This window comes from Rana temporaria, chromosome 7 (genome assembly GCF_905171775.1).
Source record: "Rana temporaria chromosome 7, aRanTem1.1, whole genome shotgun sequence".
Taxonomy (NCBI): domain Eukaryota; kingdom Metazoa; phylum Chordata; class Amphibia; order Anura; family Ranidae; genus Rana; species Rana temporaria.
Genome location: NC_053495.1, coordinates 16,310,151 through 16,328,690, shown reverse-complemented (window position 1 = coordinate 16,328,690; position 18,540 = coordinate 16,310,151). Strand labels below are relative to the sequence as shown.

The 18,540-nt window shown below is 47.2% G+C and overlaps 1 protein-coding gene across 1 annotated transcript in view; it reads left to right on the top strand.

Annotated features, from left to right (window-relative positions):
- Window positions 1-3,072: 3,072 nt before the first annotated feature.
- The window catches only part of KBTBD12 (kelch repeat and BTB domain containing 12), a 78,329-nt gene continuing 62,861 nt past the window's right edge, over window positions 3,073-18,540 (top strand). The window contains exons 1-3 of the mRNA XM_040358972.1: window positions 3,073-3,160; window positions 11,425-12,605; window positions 17,837-18,107. Coding sequence (XP_040214906.1) covers window positions 11,536-12,605; window positions 17,837-18,107 — 1,341 coding nt within the window. The 5' untranslated portion in view covers window positions 3,073-3,160; window positions 11,425-11,535. The remainder of the gene's footprint in view (window positions 3,161-11,424; window positions 12,606-17,836; window positions 18,108-18,540) is intronic.

The window sequence follows — 18,540 nt, the reverse complement described above, 5'->3', positions numbered from 1 at the left end:
CTCCGCGGCGGCGTAACTTATCCCATTTACGTTACACCGCCGCAGGTTTACAGCGTAAGTGCCTGATTCACAAAGCTCTTACCTGTAAACTTGCGGCGGTGTAACGTAAATCCGCTCGGCGCATGCCCGCCTAATTCAAATGGGGCGGGCACCATTTAAATTAGGCGCGTTAACGCGCCGAACGTTCTGCGCATGCTCCGTGTTAAAATTTCCTGACGTGCTTTGCGCGAAATTACAGCGCCCCGACGTTTTTTTTGAACTGCGACATGCGTTACAGCGTTTCGTATTCCCGGACGTCTTACGCAAAAAAAAATATTTAAATTCAACGCGGGAACAACGGCCATACTTTAACATGGCTGTTCTAAAGATAAGCCATGTTAAAGCAGGTGTAACTTTGCGACGGGAAAAACCGACTAGCGACGACGTACGAGATTGCAACGAACGCATTAGTCATTTGCATATTCTACGCCGACCGCAATGGAATCGCCACCTAGCGGCCGGCCTAGAATTGCATCCTAAGATCCGACGGTGTAAGTCAATTACACCTGTCGGATCTTAGGGCTATCTATGCGTAACCTGATTCTCTGAATCAGTCGCATAGTTAGGACGGGCGGATCACAGAGATACGACGGCGTATCAGGAGATACTCCGTCGTATCTCTTCTGTGAATCTAGCCCTTAGGTTTTTAGTTGTAACATGACAAAATGTGGAAAATTTCAAGGGGTATGAATACTTTTTCAAGGCACTGTGTGATTGAACTCTTGTAACTTTAAGCAATTTTTTTTTTTTTTTAATGCAATTGTTAGAAGGTTGTGACTTTGTTGAGTCTAAAAACGAACTTTCTGCCAAAGTGCCGCGCGTGTTTATGAAACATCGGACGGGAAAAATAAACCTGATTTAGGAATCTGGCGTAGTTTATATTTCAGCGCCGTGGCTAAAAGGGCCGTTCTATAAACTGTTCCTTCATTTATCATTCTGCTAATCCTTCTTTTTGGAATGAAAAGGATTATTAAAGAGGACCTTTGTAGATGTGATGGGGGGGGGGGGGGGGGGGTAGTTGTGGGAAAAGTTTTTATGTTTGTGTAATATTGTTATATTGTTGAAAAAAAAACCTACCGTATATACTCGAGTATAAGCCGAGTTTTTCAGCCTTTTTTTAGGGCTAAAAATACCCCCCTCGGCTTATACTCGAGGCAGTGTACCTGAAGGGCTGCGAGCGTCCATTGTTTAAAAGTCACGGCTTCCCCCTGGTCCCTTCCGTGACAGGCGTTTCCCAGCAGACACTGGGGCAGATCCTCAAAGAAATTACGCCGGCGTTTCTCTTGATACGCCGCGTAATTTCAAATTTGGCGTGTCGTATCTTCGTTTTGGGCACAATCTAGTCATGGGCACAGTGAGGCACAGTGAGGCATAGTGAGGCACAGTGAAGCATGGGCACAGTGAGGCATGCACATGGACACCCTAGGGTTATACTCGAGTCAATAAGTTTTCATTTTTTTTTGTGGTAAAATTAGGTGCCTCGACTTATATTCGGGTTGGCTTATACTTGAGTATATATGGTACATTTCATTTGGGTACAGCGTCGCCCCCAAGGGTCTGGTGCGTACTGGTTCACTGTTTCAGGTCTGATTTCAGCCTGAATGTTGGGCTGAATTCGGACCTGAAACAGACCACAAAACGCACAGGGCTCCTGTGCAAATTTGCACCGCCTCCATAGAGAGCCGATCACATTCTCCTGCCAAATTGGATGCAGGGATCCCGCATCCAATTCACAATAGTGTGAACCCGGTTACTGAACCCCAGTAATGCAGTGCCGTATCGCAAAAAAGGGGCCTGGTCAGGAAGGGGGGTTAAATCTTTCGGAGGTCCAGTGGTTAATATATAAAAGTAAGAGCTGACCGTTATAAGCTCCTCCACCAATATTACATATATTTATTATAGCAAAAAATAACAAAATTTTTTTTCAAAATTGTCACTCTTTTTTTGTTTATAGTCCAAAAAATAAAAACCGCAGAGGTGATCAAATACCACCAAAAGAAAGCTCTATTTGTGGGAAAAGAAGGATGCACGACCGCGCAATTGTCAGTTAAAGCAACGCAGTGCCGAATCGCAAAAAGTGGCCCGGTCATTGGGCAGCCAAATCCTCCGGGGCTGAAGTAGTATTAATGAATCACCAGACACCGTGGGGCAGATCCAGATAGATCTGCACCTGCGCAGCGTATCTGATATACGCTACGCCGCCGTAACTTACCCGGCTTTGGTTTGAATCCAGAAAGAATTTGCGCCGTAAGTTACGGCGGCGTAGTGTATCTCTCGCGGCGTAACGGCGCGGAATTCAAATGCGGCGAGTAGGGGGCGTGTTTCATTTAAATGAAGCGCGTCCCCGTGCCGAACGAACTGCGCATGCGCCGTCCCTAAATTTCCCGCCGTGCATTGCTCTAAATGACGTCGCAAGGACGTCATTGGTTTTGACGTGGACGTAAATGGCGTCCAGCCCCATTCACGGACGACCTACGCAAACGACGTAAAATTTCAAAATGTCAACGTGGGAACGACGGCCATACTTAACATAGGATACGCCACCTAGGGGGCAGCTTTATCTTTACGCAGGCATAGCTCTTACGGAAACAGCGTATCTTTACTGCGACGGGCAAGCGTACGTTCGTGAATCGGCGTATCTACTAATTTGCATATTTTACGCCGAACTCAATGGAAGCGCCACCTAGCGGCCAGCGGAAATATTGCACCCTAAGATACGACGGCGCAGGCCGTCGTATCTTAGGTAGGTTTAAGTGTATCTCAGTTTGAGCATACACTTAAACATGCGACGGGCTTAGGTTGCAAGTTACTTCGGTGTATCTACTGATACGCCGGCGTAACTCTTTGTGAATCTGGCCCCTTGTGCGTGGAATTCATCGTCCTGTAGACCCGATCTGATGAAGTTTTCGTATTTGTTGAGGTTGTTATGAGAGTTCTCAGATGTCTTCAGTGTCAGGTGGAGAATTATATGGGACGGGTGACACAAGCGGGTCCCCTCCCCTGTCACTCTATTTATATCCCCGGTTTGGCTGAGGTTGGCTTCCATATCAGCAACCACAGGAGCGCGACTGATCCACTTCAGCCCCCAAAAAGACGCCCTTTTCCCATGGTGACAACACAGGTAGATCCAGCTTGTCCTCTGCACACACATAGGGATAAACAATGCACAGCTTGGGATTGGGAATCGCATCTGCTAGACTGGGGTAACCTGTTAATAACTAAACCTTGCAGCTATCACTCGAGTGAATAATTAAATGCTCTGTATTGCCGCCTTAAATTTCACGCCGCATTCAGTTCAGACTGCTTGAAGGATAACTCTGGGCAAAAAATAACATTTACATATAAGATGCAGTCAGTTGGCAGCTGTTTTTTGTTTTATTACCCATTGATCTTGTCAGCAGACTCATTCTTTCACTTCTTGTAACGGGCCAAGCTGTCCGACAAAAGTCGCTGTTGAGATGGGTCGGGGGAAAACCACATATGTAATATTGGTGGAGGAGCTTATAACGGTCAGCTCTTACTTTTATATATTAACCACTTGTCCTCTGATAAATGTACATGCTGAGACCTTCCAGGGGTAGAGGCCCTAGGGGAGAGTGAGCTCTGAACAGACACCCCTATTTACCTTTTCCCCAACCACACCTGAGTGCCCCCTCCCAGGGATTGGCTGAGGTCAGATAAATATTCATAACACAGATGTGGTGCACTTTGTTTCATTTTTTCAATTTTTTTCCTTTATTTTATTCTGGTGATTTAAGGTGAAATCCATACTTGGCAGTGCTTTCACTCTAGAACAGGGGTATCCAAACTTTCCAAACAAGAGGCCAGTTTATTGTCTTTTGGTCTTTAGAGGGGGGGGGGGGGCAGATTGTAGTCAGTGGGAGTAAACATCGCCATATTTGGTATTAGGGGCAGGAATAGTGTCCCATTGTTAGTGTCAGTGGGAGAAATGGCACCCCACTGTTGGTGTCAGTTGGCAGAATAGTGTGCCCTTGTTGTTGTCAGTGGGATAAATGGCACCCCATTGTTGGTATCAGTTGGCAGAATAGTGTCCCATTGTTGGTGTCAGTGGGGGAAATGGCACCCCATTGTTGGTGTCAGTTGGCAGAATAATGTCCCATTGTTGGTGTCAGTGGGAGAAATGGCACCCCACTGTTGGTGTCAGTTGGCAGAATAGTGTCCCCTTGTTGGTGTCAGTGGGAGAAATGGCACCCCGTTGTTGGTGTCAGTTGGCAGAATAGTGTCCCATTATTGGAGTCAGTGGGAGAAATGGCACCCCATTGTTGGTGTCAGTTGGCAGAATAGTGTCACATTGTTGGAGTCAGTGGGAGAAATGGCACCCCATTGTTGGTATAAGTTGGCAGAATAGTGTCCCATTGTTGGAGTCAGTGGGAGAAATGGCACCCCATTGTTGGTATCAGTTGGCAGAATAGTGTCCCCTAGTTGGTGTCAGTGGGAGGAATGGCACCCCATTGTTGGTAGGGGTGACCGATCCGTGATCCGAACGGGTCGACCTGTTCGGATTGGCACATAACGCGTTCCGCGGAGAGCTGCCTCGGCATACAGTGTCACCTTTAGTGACGACGCTGTATGTGTGATCACTATCCTTGAATACCAGACAGTTTTTTGGCATAATTGGTCATATTTTCAATTTAAATGGCAAGATGTCTCAATTTCTGCCAGGGTATGCAATCTTTTGAGCACAACTGTAAGTTAAAACAGGCACCTATGCCTATGGACCCATCTCTAGAATGGGCTGTCTCACTAGGCAATAGCAATGTGTGGAAGGAGGCCTGGGATTAGCATACAAGACAGTGCAGGTATGCTAATCCTAGACTTGTTTCTGTCCAGTATTTCTTCTATTACTGCCAGTACACAATCCCTGATTAAGGGAGGTCGTGAGGTGCCGAAACGCGTTCTATTTTTTATACAAGCCCATATGAATTGTGGGCCCCGAAATCAAGACTGATAAACGTATACTAGACTTACTAAAAACTTGTAGCACTCTCTTCCATTGTATCTTCTTTGCACCACTTAGGGGACCCTTGGGAAGACCCCTATGTTAATGAGCTGCCCTGTATTACTGGAGACCACACACTTGGTTACACTTGCCTTTGAGTTTGGCCCTCCACCAACCTTTCGTTTTCGCAAGCTTCAAGTCCAGCTTGACTCTCCAGGGAGGTTTAGCAGAAACTCCTTCAAGCCCAAGTTCAGCCCAAAACTTTTCATCCTTCAACGTCTTTAAAATAATTAAAAAAAAGTGAATCCCATAGAAGTCCTGAAAATGAGAAGAAATGTCCCCAACAGGCGTTTTATCTCAGACATCACTTACCAAGACTTCACTTGAAGAGACTGTACATAATTGGCCTGCAATTAAGTCTCGACTCGAGTTCTGGAACATAATTAGAGATGTAGCGATGGTGAATTAACCATTCCGCCCCGGGGCACAGCCCTATCATATTTTATTAACTAATCTCTGTTATTTCAATTACAAAAAGCCAAAGTAATATGACTTCCGAGCCTGAAAAGTGCTGAGAGCTTGCCAATTTGTGAAAAAGATGAGAGATTGTTTGAGATAGCGTGAAGTGCCAACAGAGCAGTCCATCCTCATGCCCCCCGAGGGACTGAGAAGTTGGAAACAATGGCTCTACATAGAATTATTACCAAGGTAGGTATGACATCAGGCACCCATGGGCAACCAAGGGTGGCATTGCTAGAGGGGGTCATTACATTTCACTATTTAGATAATTTTTTTCATCTTTTATTTTCATTTTCTGGCCACTTCTGGACATTTGATGATTAAACCAGCAAAAAAGTAAACCCAATCCAAAAAATCTCATGTCAGCTTTAAAGTGGTTCTAAACACAGGAAAAATGTGCCACTTTACAGGCATACTGTAGACAATCTTTCTGGATTTTTGGTTGATATTCTGGGCCATATTCTGAGTATAGTTACGACGGAGTATCTCAGGATACTCCGTCGTATCTCTCTTTTTTGGCCCGCGTATCTATGCGAGTGATTCTTAGAATCATTTTCGCATAGATCCGCTTAGGATCCGACATGTGTAAGTCACTTACACTGTCGGATCTTAAATGTAATTACCCAGCCGGCCGCTAGGTGACGTTTACGTTCAGGACTCATTTGTTTATGCAAATGAGCCAGATACGCCGATTCCCGAACAAATTCGCGTCGCGTAACCGTCGCTAAAGTCGTTTGCGTAAGCATAAGGTTACCCCTGCTATATGAGGGGTAACCTTACGCCAGTCCCACGTAGGCCATGTTAAGTATGGCGTCGGGTCCGCGTCGTCTTTTCCCGTCGGGTACGTCGTTTCCCTAAGTCGTTCGTGAATACAACTTTACGTCAATGACGCACACGTCGGCGTCATTGACGTTTTCCGCCGAGAACTGGAGCATGCGCACTGGGCTATTTTAAGCCCGGCGCATGCGCAGTTCGTTCGAATCGGGGGCGCGCTTAATTTAAATACAAGCCGCCCCCTTGGATTTATGCGGGGGGATGCGCCGGGCCAATTACACTACGCCGCCCCAAACTACGGAGCAAGTGTTTGGGGAATACAGCACTTGCTCCTGTAGGTTGGGGCCGCGTAGTGTAAATGGCTTACGCGCCGCCCGCCTATAAAGTACAAGAATATGGCCCTCTGTCTTTAACCACTTGACCACTGGGCACTTAAACCCCCTTAATAACCAGACCAATTTTCAGCCTTCGGTGCTCTCACATTTTGAATGACAATTACTCAGACATACAACACTGTACCCAAATTAAATTTTTGTCCTTTTTTTCCCACAAATGGAGCTTTCTTTTGGTGGTATTTAATCATCGTTTTTTATTTTTTGCGCTATAGGTATTGCAGAGTATTGTGCAGCGGGTATTACAGAGTACTGCGCAGGGGGTATTGCAGAGTATTGTGCGTGGTATTGCAGAGTATTGCACAGGGGGTATTGCAGAGTATTGCGCGGGGGTATTGCAGAGTATTGTGCGGGGGTATTGCAGAGTATTGTGCAGCGGGTATTACAGAGTACTGCGCAGGGGGTATTGCGGAGTATTGCGCAGGGGTATTGCAGAGTATTGCGCAGGGGTATTGCAGAGTACTGCGCTGGGGGTATTGCAGAGTATTGCGCAGGGGTATTGCAGAGTACTGCGCAGGGGGTATTGCAGAGTATTGCACAGGGTATTGCAGGGATGGCTGAGCAGGGATGGCTGGATTTGTGACTGCAATAGTCACAGATCCAGCCCGCAGCGCTGCTGACACCGGCTCTCCTCTCACACTGTACCGATCGGTACAGAGAGAGGAGGGTGGAACCGGCGTCATCAAATGACGCCGGTTTGTTTACATGTGATCGCTCCGTCATTGGACGGAGCGATCACGTGGTAAACGGCCGCTATCAGCGGCAATTTATCGCGATCCGTGATGCGCGGGAGCGCGATTCTGGGAGGACGTCCATGGACGTCCTCCCAGAGTTAGGGAACCGCCTTGTAGCCGTAATTCGGCTATGGGGCGGTGATTAAGTGGTTAACATTTAAAATACACCTATGATAAAAATTATAGACCCTTCATTCCTTTGTAAGTGGGCAAACTTACAACATCTGCAGGCGATCAAATAATTATTTTCCCCGCTGTATATCCACCCACCTTGTGGGATTTTAGCGTCCCGATCGGCTCTGCAGGCTATAGCACCTCTATGTTTTATCTTTCTTAATTAGACCAAAGTTATTATCAAGGTTCAATTGGTTGACCTCAATTCCCTTACCCCATCACAATCCAAGCTCCATCCCCTCTTCTAAGGTAAATGCCCCTTGTGCCCCTTTATTATAAAGGGTCTCTTTAACTCAGCTAGTGAGATGTCCATCTCTCCACATTTCTGTACAAACTTGGGGAGGAAGGCCCTGAGGGTTCTTTAAATTGAACTTATGAGACGTACAATCGGCATTAAAGCTCTGATGACATGAAAGAAGAGAGGAAAACATTTCTGCAGGATCCGCCCGGATGCACTTTAGAAAAGCAGAAACAAGAGGAGAAAATAATCAAGACTCCTGGGACTTAGTTAAGTGTTGAAAACTGTTTTAAAAAAGGTTTATTAGGCTGTTTCCATATTAACGTGTCGGCAGTTTTCCCTTCAAAATTAGTTTGTTCTTACTTCTAACTTTCAGAAACTAAAATCTGGTTGAACCTACAAATATGACATTAAATACCTGCTCAGGATTTTCCTTGTAGCCCATCATACTACTGCTTAACCACTTGGCATTCGCGCTGTAGCAGAATTACGGCCCTAATCTCCCGGAGGCCATCATTAGACGTCCTTCCCTTTTCTCGCTCCCCGCGCGCCCCCTGCAGGGCTGTGATCACCGAGTCACTGAGACTTGGCCCCAAGTAAGGGGCCGGGATCAGCTGTCAGCCAATGACAGCTGATCACGTGATGTAAACAAAAGCTCGGTAAACATATTTTTTTCTCCTCACAGCCGATCACCGGCTTATGTGCAAGCAGGGCAGCCATCACAAATTTGAGGCCCCTTACACAGCTTTAGGCAGGACCCCCCTGGAGCAGAGAACGGGGGGAGGGGGGGCTGACGAAAAAAAAACAAGTATGATCTCTTCTCTCCTGACACGAGATAATAAGCAGGGGGGTACCCTGGGGAACATCGGGCCCCTTAAAAAAACAATCAAAAAAAAAAACGGGAGGGGGGCCGGCCGGGCCTGTAAGGCCCCGTACACACGGTCGGACAAAACCGATGAGAATGGTCCGACGGACCGTTTTCATCAGTTCACCGCTGAAGTGGCCTGATGGTCTGATGTGTGTACACACTATCAGATCAAAATCCGATCGGGTCAGAACGCGGTGACGTAAAACACAACGACGTGCTGAAAAAAACGAAGTTCAATGCTTCCAAGCATGCGTCGACTTGATTCTGAGCATGCGCGGGTTTTGAACCGATGCTTTTCTGTACTAACCATCGGTTTGGTCCGATGGGGCAGCGGTCCATCGGTTCGGTTTTGAAGCATGTTTAGAAATTTTGGACCGAAGGAAACCAGACCGATGGCCTATACACACGGTCGGTTTGGTCCGATGAAAATGAACTTTGGTTCATTCTCATCGGACCAAACCGACCGTGTGTACGGGGCCTAAGGGGCCCTGAGGACCATTGGGCCCCTTACAGGTGTAATGCAAATAATAAATAAATAAATAAAATAAAAAACGGGCGGGGGGCCAGCCAGGCCCCTGGGGACCAGTGGCAGAACTACCACCATAGCGACCCACGCAGGTGCTATGGGGCCCGCAGCCGAGTGAGGATAAAGGGGGGCCCGGTGAGGATGAGAACACTGCCAGCATGGTCTCCCAGCCAGGGAAAGAGAGAGGAAAGAAAGAGGCGAGCTGTCCGTATCGGCAGAGAGCGGAATTGCCCGCTGTAATAGCTTTCATTAGAACTTCCAGTGTTCCCGGGGCTCACGTCACATAGCTCCACCTCTTGGCTCGGCGCCTTTGATAGACAGAACGCCGGTCCAATGCGGGACATGTGATGTCATCAAAGGAGTTGGGCCAAGAGGTGGGGCTATGTGACAATGAGCCCCAGGAAGACTGGAAATCCAAATGAAAGCTATTACAGCGGGCAATCCCGCTCTCTGCTGATCTGGCCAGCTTGCCTCTTCCTCTGCACAGGTGAGGCTGTATGGGGCTCAGGCAACGCTACATTGACACTAGGGCAGCTGGGGGGGAGGGGGGCCATACAACATTTGGCTATGGGGCCCTGAGATTTTTAGTTACGCCCCTGCTGGGGACCATCGGTCTCTTAACAGGTGTAATGCCTGTACCCCCCTGATGGCGGCCCTGTGTGCAAGGGACATTGGTCCCGAAGAGGGGGAAGCAGACGCGAGTAGAGGAGAGCCGATCTGTGTTCACGCTGATTGTTCATCAGCACAGCCCCCCCTCAGATGACCACACTGGACCACCAGGGATACCGCCAGGACCACCAGGGAAGCCTTCAACATGTGGATGGCCAGGTACATCCCCCATGGCCATCCGCATATTCCAAAACATGCCATACATATGCCAATCAGTGCCCACAAATGGGCACTGACTGGCACCATAATAGGGAAGTAGTAAAAACAGTGATGCCCAGCAATGCCACCCACCAGTAATCAGTGCCACTCATCAGTGTTTCTCAGTGCCACTTATCAGTGCCCATCAGTGCCCACCTATTAGTGCCCATCTGTGCCACCTATCAGTGCCACCCATATGTACCCATCAGTGCCACCCATAAGTACCCATCAGTGCTGCCTATGAGTGCCCATCAGTGCCGCAAACCATTGCCGCCTATCAGTGCCCATCATCAGTGCCACCTCATTGGTGCCGCCTTATCGGTGCCGCCTTATCAGTGCCCGTCAGTGCAGCCATATAAGTGCCTGTCAGTGCAGCCATATCAGTGCCCGTCATTGAAGAAGAAAACGTATTTATTTATAAAAACGTTTTGTTTTCAAACTTTTCAGTCTTTTTTTATTCGTTGCGCAAAAAATAAAAATCGCAGAGGTGATCAATTACCACCAAAACAAAGCTCAATTTGTGGGAACAAAATGAAAAAAATTTGTTTGGGTACAGTGTTGCATGACCGCGCAATTGTCATTCAAATTTTGACAGCGCTGAAAGCTGAAAATTGGCTTGGGCAGGAAGGTGTGTAAGTGCCCGGTATTGAAGTGGTTAAGGACCAGGCTACAGAAGCTGGTCATGGTGGGCATTTTATAGCACCTGAAATGACTCGTTATCTTTGATTTCTATTATGAAACTAGGTATTTATCGGGGTATTGCGCGCTCCCGCGTATAGCGCACACCCCTAAAGGTGCCCGAATTCCTGTGGAAAAAAGATGTTTTGTACTTACAGTTTTGGTGTCTTGCGCGGCGTCCATCGGCGGCTTCGTCGGGTCCGGCGTCCGTCTGCGGCTTCGGGTGTCCTCTTCGTCACGTCCGGCGTCCTTCTGCGGCGTCCTCGCGTCCTCCCCGCTTGTTTCCCGCGCCGAGTTTGATTACTGCGCCGACATATACCGAGCGCAGTACACTCGTGTATCGTCGGGCAGGCTCGGCAACTCTCGCGCTGACGTCCTGTACGCTCAGGACGTCAGCGCGAGAGGCGCCGAGACTGCCCGAAGATACATGAGTGTACTGCGCTCGGTATATGCCGGCGCAGTATTCAAACTCGTGGCGGGAAAGCGGGTATCGGCGTATACTGCGCACCCACGATTTTGCCCTGATTTTCAGGGCAAAATAGTGCGCGGTATACGCCGATAAATACGGTCATATTTGTAGTGAGGGGAGGAAGGAAGGGATACAAGGAAAAGATGGATTGTTTGTTTAAAATGTAATATATGTCCTTTTTTTCAGCTTGTTTCCGGATACATCAGTATTGGAACATTTTTAATAGGATCTAATTCGTCGCCTTTGGAAAAGTTCTGATATAGTTGCCCTCAAGAAAGGCATTGTCTTCTCTCTATCATGGAGCCAGACTTGGACAATAAAAGGAAGCTGCAACATGGCAATAACCTCCTGGAACTTATTAACAGGATGCGCGAGTCCTCCGAGCTCATCGACATTGTGCTGGTGGCAGAGGGGCGCAGATTTCCATGCCACCGGGTCGTGTTGGCTTCCTTCAGTCCCTATTTTAAGGCGATGTTCACCTGCGGCTTGGTGGAATGTAACCAGACTGAGGTCCCCCTTCACGATGTCACCGCTGCCAGTGTCTCGATCATCTTAGAATACATGTATACCTCCCAACTCTACATAAACAATCTTACTGTCCAAGGGGTGGCCACTGCCGCCTACTTCATGCAGATGGACGACATTTTCCGGATGTGTCAGAATTACATGATGGACCACATGGATGCCTCAAACTGCATTGGGATTTATTACTTTGCTAAGCAGATCAGTGCAGAAGACTTAGAGACAAGGTCCAAGAAATATTTATACCAGCACTTCTCTGAAGTAGGCCTTCACGAAGAGGTACTAGAGGTTGGCTTTGATCAGTTGATGACCATGATCATGTCCGACGACCTCAACGTTTCTCGTGAAGAGAGTATCTTGGATCTGGTTCTACGATGGGTAAACCATGACAGAAACCTACGATCGGAGCACCTTATAGATCTCTTGAAACAAGTTCGATTGCTACTGGTCAACCCGTCTTTTCTCCGAGAAGCCAGGAAGAGGAACACTGTGCTTCTGTGCAATGCTCAGTGCTACGACATGGTTGAACAAGCCTTGGAGACCATTGAAAAATCCACCCAGGTTTCTCTGAACCTTCGCTATAGAATGGAGACCACAGACCTTCTCCTTTGTCTGGGCAACAATGCCTCGGGCATCAGGTCGAAATATGGAAACTACGGGGATTCCAGCTTCTGTTTTGCTCCAACGACAGGGAAGATCTGTTATATTCCTTCGCCGAAACAAGGAGAAGTTTTGGGCTTAGTCTCTGCTGGTGTAGTCACAGAAAATAATGAGATCATTTTGGCCGGGGAAGCGACGGCTGTTAGACTGGCCAGACAGAAGGAAAGACGTGTTGAGCTCTGCAGGTCAGTCGGTTTCTTATGGGTTATGACAATACCGAAATACCTAAAGTGTATCTGAAGCCAAATCCCTTTTTCTTGTTTTGGATAGAATAATTGCCCCGTACACACGATCGGAAATTCCAAAAGCAAAAGTCCGATGTGAGCTTTTGAACCGAAATTCCGACAGTGTGTAGGCTCCATCGGACTTTTGCTGTTGGAATTTCCGCCAGCAAAAGATTGACAGCTGGTTCTCAATTTTTCCGACGGAAAAAATTCCGATCAGAAATTCCGATTGTCTGTAGCAATTCCGACTCTTGCTGGGAAACAATTTGACGCATGCTCAGAAGCATTGAACTTAATCTTCTCGGCTCGTCGTAGTGTTGTACGTCACCGCGTTCTTGACGGTCGAAGGTTCAGAGAACTTTTGTGTGACCGTGTGTATGCAAGCCAAGCTTGAGCGGAATTCCGATCATGTGTATGCGGCATTCGTTTTTTTTTTTTTTTACCAAAACTATGTAGCAGAATACATATTAGCCTAAATTGATGAAGAAATTTGATTTTTTTATTTTATTTATTGGTTGTGTTTTATAGCAGAATGTAAAAAATAAATATAGTATATACTCGAGTATAAGCCAACCCGAGTATAAGCCGAGGCACCTAATATTACCACAAAAAAATGGGAAAAACGTATTGACTCGAGTATAAGCCTAGGGTCTCCATCTGCATGCCTCACTGTGCCTCACTTTGCCTCACTGTGTCCATGTGCATGCCTCACTGTGCCCGTGCCTCACTGTGCCCATGCCTCACTGTGCCCGTGCCTCACTGTGTCCATGACTAGACTTACGTTTAACATGGGAGTCTATGGAAGGGGTGCCGAATTTGAAAAATCGGTGCTCCCCGGCCGTAGGTCCCCCAGACAACAAACGTTGCACACTTGTAGAGGAAGAGTGGGACTATATGTGTGCCAGGTTTGGGGTCCAGGGGATCTACGGCCGGGAGATCAGGCGCAAAAAGGTGACTTGAGTATAAGCCGAGGGGGCATTTTCAGCACAAAAAAATGTGCTGAAAAACTCGGCAGTACGGCAATACGGTAGTTATTTTTTTTTTTTCAAAATTGTTGGTAATTTTTCGTTTGTAGCGCAAAGAAATAAAGGCCCGGATTCACGTAGAATCGCGTATCTTTGTGCGGGCGTAACGTATCCTATTTACGTTACGCCTCCTCAACTTTTACAGGCAAGTGCCGTATTCTCAAACGAAAGTTGCGGCGGTGTAGCGTAAATAGGCCGGCGTAAGCCCGCCTAATTCAAATGTGATAGATGTGGGCGTGTGTTATGTACATTTTATGTGACCCCACATAAATGACGCTTTTTACGAACGGCGCATGCGCCGTCCGTGAAAGTATCCCAGTGCGCATGCTCCAAATTAACCCGCAAGAAGCCAGTGCTTTCGACGTGAACGTAAATGACGCCCAGCCCTATTCGCGAACGACTTACACAAACGACGTAAAATTTTCAAAATTCGACGCGGGAACGACGTCCATACTTAACATTGGTATGCCTCATGTACTCCTTATATAGCAGGGGTAACTTTACGCCGGGAAAAGCCTAACGTAAACGGCGTATTTGTACTGCGTCGGCCGGGCGTACGTTCGTGAATTCGCGTATCTAGCTGATTTACATATTGGATCTCAACTTGATCCGTGAAGACCGCTATTTTATGCCTGCGACTGCTTTGCAATTTCAACAACAAAACAAAATAGAAATCCCAATTGCTCGATCGATTTGTTACTTGTATGATCAGCTATGGGGGGATGGGGGGAGAGAAGCAGTCTGCTGGGGACAGAACCCCATGAACACCGGTCCTTATACACGGGGACATTTTCTTTCTCATATACATACTGTAAACATTAGGAACGTCTAGTTATGTCTGGAATATACAATCTTGAGCTTTGCTGTTTGGATGACGTATTGCATGGAGGATAATAAAAATAAGACATAAAACAGGTGCAAATATCAAAAGCAGTTTGCATTGTTGAATTATTCCCTGGTTGAAAATAAAAAGAGAGCTCTTCTATGTGCTCGCTGATGCTTTGTGTAATGTCAGCACTATATAAATACAGGGGATAAATGATGGCTTCATTTTATTGTACGTATATAAATTTTTATAGCAAACACTCAGCAAAGACAACATAACAATGAACATAACAAGACACAACTAAATTACCAATAACAGCAATTAGCACCCATAAAAAATTAATAAAAAATCACTCCAATAAACCATCCACACAATTAAAATACAACAAACACAGATAAAAAAATAAAAAATCAAACTACCAAAATGCAAATAATACACCACTTTCTCTAGCATTACCCCAAACAGTGGTGACCAGTCCATTAGGGAAGCAGGGGCGCTGCCCACCTATCCATGTGCCCGGCCCCCTAATCTACATGCAGGGCGCCGGACACATGGATTCCAATGGGAGGGTGTTTTTTTTTAAGCACGTGATAAGAGCCAGAGGCTCTAATAGGCTTAAAAAAAGGGTGGGCTCGGGGTGCAAAGCGCCGGGCCCGAAATCCCACCCAGTTGTGTGACAGTAGCGGTTGAATATTCGCTATTGTCACACTGATTCTCCCCCCGGCTAATGAGGAAGCGGGTCCCGAGACCCGTTTCCCAATTGGCCAAAAGGAGAAGCGATTCTATTGGGCCACAATGAGGAGGAAGGAGATATGGAGGCCGCCGAAGGAGATGCAGGGGACGAAGCCGCTGCCCTGAAGGAAGCACTGGCCATGGGTAAGTGTGGGGCTCATCAACCGATCGGGGTTGTGCTGGTGACCTGAATGACCCACAGGGGGGTGATGTGTGTGAACCGACCGATCATGGATCCTACTGACCCCCCCCCCCCCCCCCAGGCGTTCAGAACTGTTTAGAGCAGTGGTCTCCAAACTGCAGCTCAGGGGCCAGATGTGGCCCTTGGCTTGCTTTTATCCAGCCCATGGGGCTCCATTTTATCCACTGATACCAACAATGTTGCATAGTTCTTCTCCACTGAGACCAGTGAAAGAGCACAATTGTTCCCAATGACACCATCAATGGGGGACAATTCCTTCCAATGATACCGACGATGGGGCACAGCTCCTCCCACTGATGCCAATGATGGGGTACAACTCCTCCCACTGGTGTCAATGACGGGGCACAACTCCTCCCACTGGCACCAACAATGGGGCACAGCTCCTCCTACTGACACCAATGATGGGGCACAACTCCTCCCACTGACACCAATGATGGGGTACAACTCCTCCCACTGACACCAAGGATGGGACCCAACTCCTCCCACTGACACCAACGATGGGGCACAACTCCTCCCACTGATACCAACGATGGGGCACAACTCCTCCCACTGATACCAACGATGAGGCACAACTCCTCCCAGTGACACCAAAGATGGGGTGTTGTTTTTTACTTGCTAATGTTGGCTACCCACAGTGGCCACAGTCCAGCCCCCCGAAAGTCTGAAGGACAGTAAATTGGCCCCCTGTTTAGAAATTTTGGAGACCCCTGGTTTAAAGAGTTCCCGGGGTGGGAATGGGTTAAACATATTACATTTTGGGTTTGGGTTTACCTACACTTTCCTCATTAGAGGAGCATTACAGAAAAAAACTAAACTAGTCTCCACCCCTGAGGAGCACACAGTCCATACAACAGACATACAAACATGCCCAGACCATTTTTGTTTGCAAGCCAGTTGCCTATTGGTATGTTTGTGGATTGAAGGAAGAACTGGAACATGAAATATGAAATAGAACCACATTCTGTCCTGGTGAGAGAGATTCCCAGAAGAGGTGAAGCTGTTATAGCTGCAAAGGGCGGGCCAACTCAATATTGAACCCTACGGACTAAGACTGGGATGCCATTAACCACTTACCGACCGCCCACTGTATATGTACGTCCTGTTTTTAAAGATGGATATCTCGGTAACGGCAGCAGCTGCTGCCACAACTGAGGTATCCATCTTTACAGTGGGCGGCCGGATAAACGATAACGGCGGTCTCCGCGGCGGATTCGTTGCGAGATCGCCGTTATCGGTGGCGGGAGAGGGCCCCCCCCTCCCGCCGCTCTTCCGCGCCCTCCGTCGCTTACCGGAGCCTTTGGTAGCGGCGGAGGAGATCGGATGCTGCTGCCTGGTGTGTGAGGACTTGAGTGAGGGCAAGATGGCCCCCACCCGTCCTCATAGCTTTGCTGGGCGGAAGTGACGTCAAAACGGCAGTCCCGCCCAGCCTCTTAAAGAGACAATTTTTTTGTTGTCATTTTTTTAAATGACACATTTTCCTTTTTTTTTTTCTTGCATTTAAGTCTAAATATGAGATCTGAGGTCTTTTTGACCCCAGATCTCATATTTAAGAGGACCTGTCATGCTTTTTTCTATTACAAGGGATGTTTACATTCCTTGTAATAGGAATAAAAGTGATAATTTTTTTTATTTTTTTATTTCAGTGTAAAAAATAATAAAATCAATACAAATAAATAAGAAAACAACAAAAAAAAATTTTCAAAGCGCCCCGTCCCGACGAGCTCGCGTGCAGAAGCGAACGCATACGCGAGTAGAGCCCGCATATGAAAACGGTATTCAAACCACACAAGTGAGGTATCGCCGCGATCGTTAGAGCGAGAGCAATAATTATAGCCCGAGAGCTACTCTGTAGCTCTAAAATGCAACCTATAGAATTTTTTAAACGTCGCCTATCGAGATTTTTAAGGGTAAAAGTTTGACGCCATGCCACGAGCGGGCGCAATTTTAAAGCGTGACATGTTGGGTATCATTTTACTCAGCGTAACATTATCTTTCACAATATATAAAAAAATTGGGCCAAATTTATTGTTGTCTTATTTTTTAATTCAAAAAAGTGATTTTTTTCAAAAAAAAGTGCGCTTGTAAGACCGCTGCGCAAATACGGTGTGACAAAAAGTATTGCGATGACCGCCATTTTATTCTCTAGGGTGTTAGAAAAAAAATATATAATTTTTGGGGGTTTTAAGTAATTTTCTAGCAAAAAAAACTGTTTTAGTCTTGTAAATGCCGAATCTGAAAAACACCTTCGGTCTAGAAGTGGTTAAAGTTCATGTGTGTGTAAAGGCAGGTGTCCCAATACTTTTGGAAATATAGTGTAGTTGAAAACGATAAAAACAATCCTCTGCTACCATTGTTATATATACCTGTATAAAAAATACCCATCTGTGACATTCTTTTCATTGCTCAGGTATCACAACCGAGGCAGTTACTGCTGGGAGAAGCTGTGCGGCGCGGAGTACAGAGAGTTGTACGCCCTCGGCTCTGTTCACAATGACCTCTACCTGATTGGAGGACAGATGAAGCACAAAAACCGATACGTCGTCACCAACTGCGTGGACAAGTACTTGGCGGAGAGCGAAAGCTGGAGAAGTGTGTCGCCATTGCCGCTTCCTTTGGCGTGCCATGCCGTGGTGACCCTCAACCACAAGCTCTATGTCATGGGAGGATGGACTCCACAGGTTGGTAGAAAGAAAAATCCTTACAGATGGAAAACGGCGAATGAGTATGAAGTGTATTTTTATTTTCTTACAGATAGATTGAGGAAAGGGAAGAACCCCTATCAGGCTTTATTCATTATTACCGTATTTATCGCCATATAGCGCGCACCGGCGTATAGCGTGCACCCCAAACCTAGAGGAGAATCCTAGGGAAAAAAAAAATACTGACAATTTACAGATATAGATACTTACAGTTGCCCGGCGTCCATCGGCGGCCTTGTCCGGCGTCCGGTGGTGTCCTCCCCGCTTCCCGCGCTGTGTTTGAACGCCGCCGACATATACCGAACGCAGTACACTCGGGCGCGCTCGGCCACGCTCGGCTCCTCTCGCATAAAGGCTAGGAGGCGGCACAGGGCGTGACCGCGAGCGGACCCGAGCCTGGCCGAGTGTACTG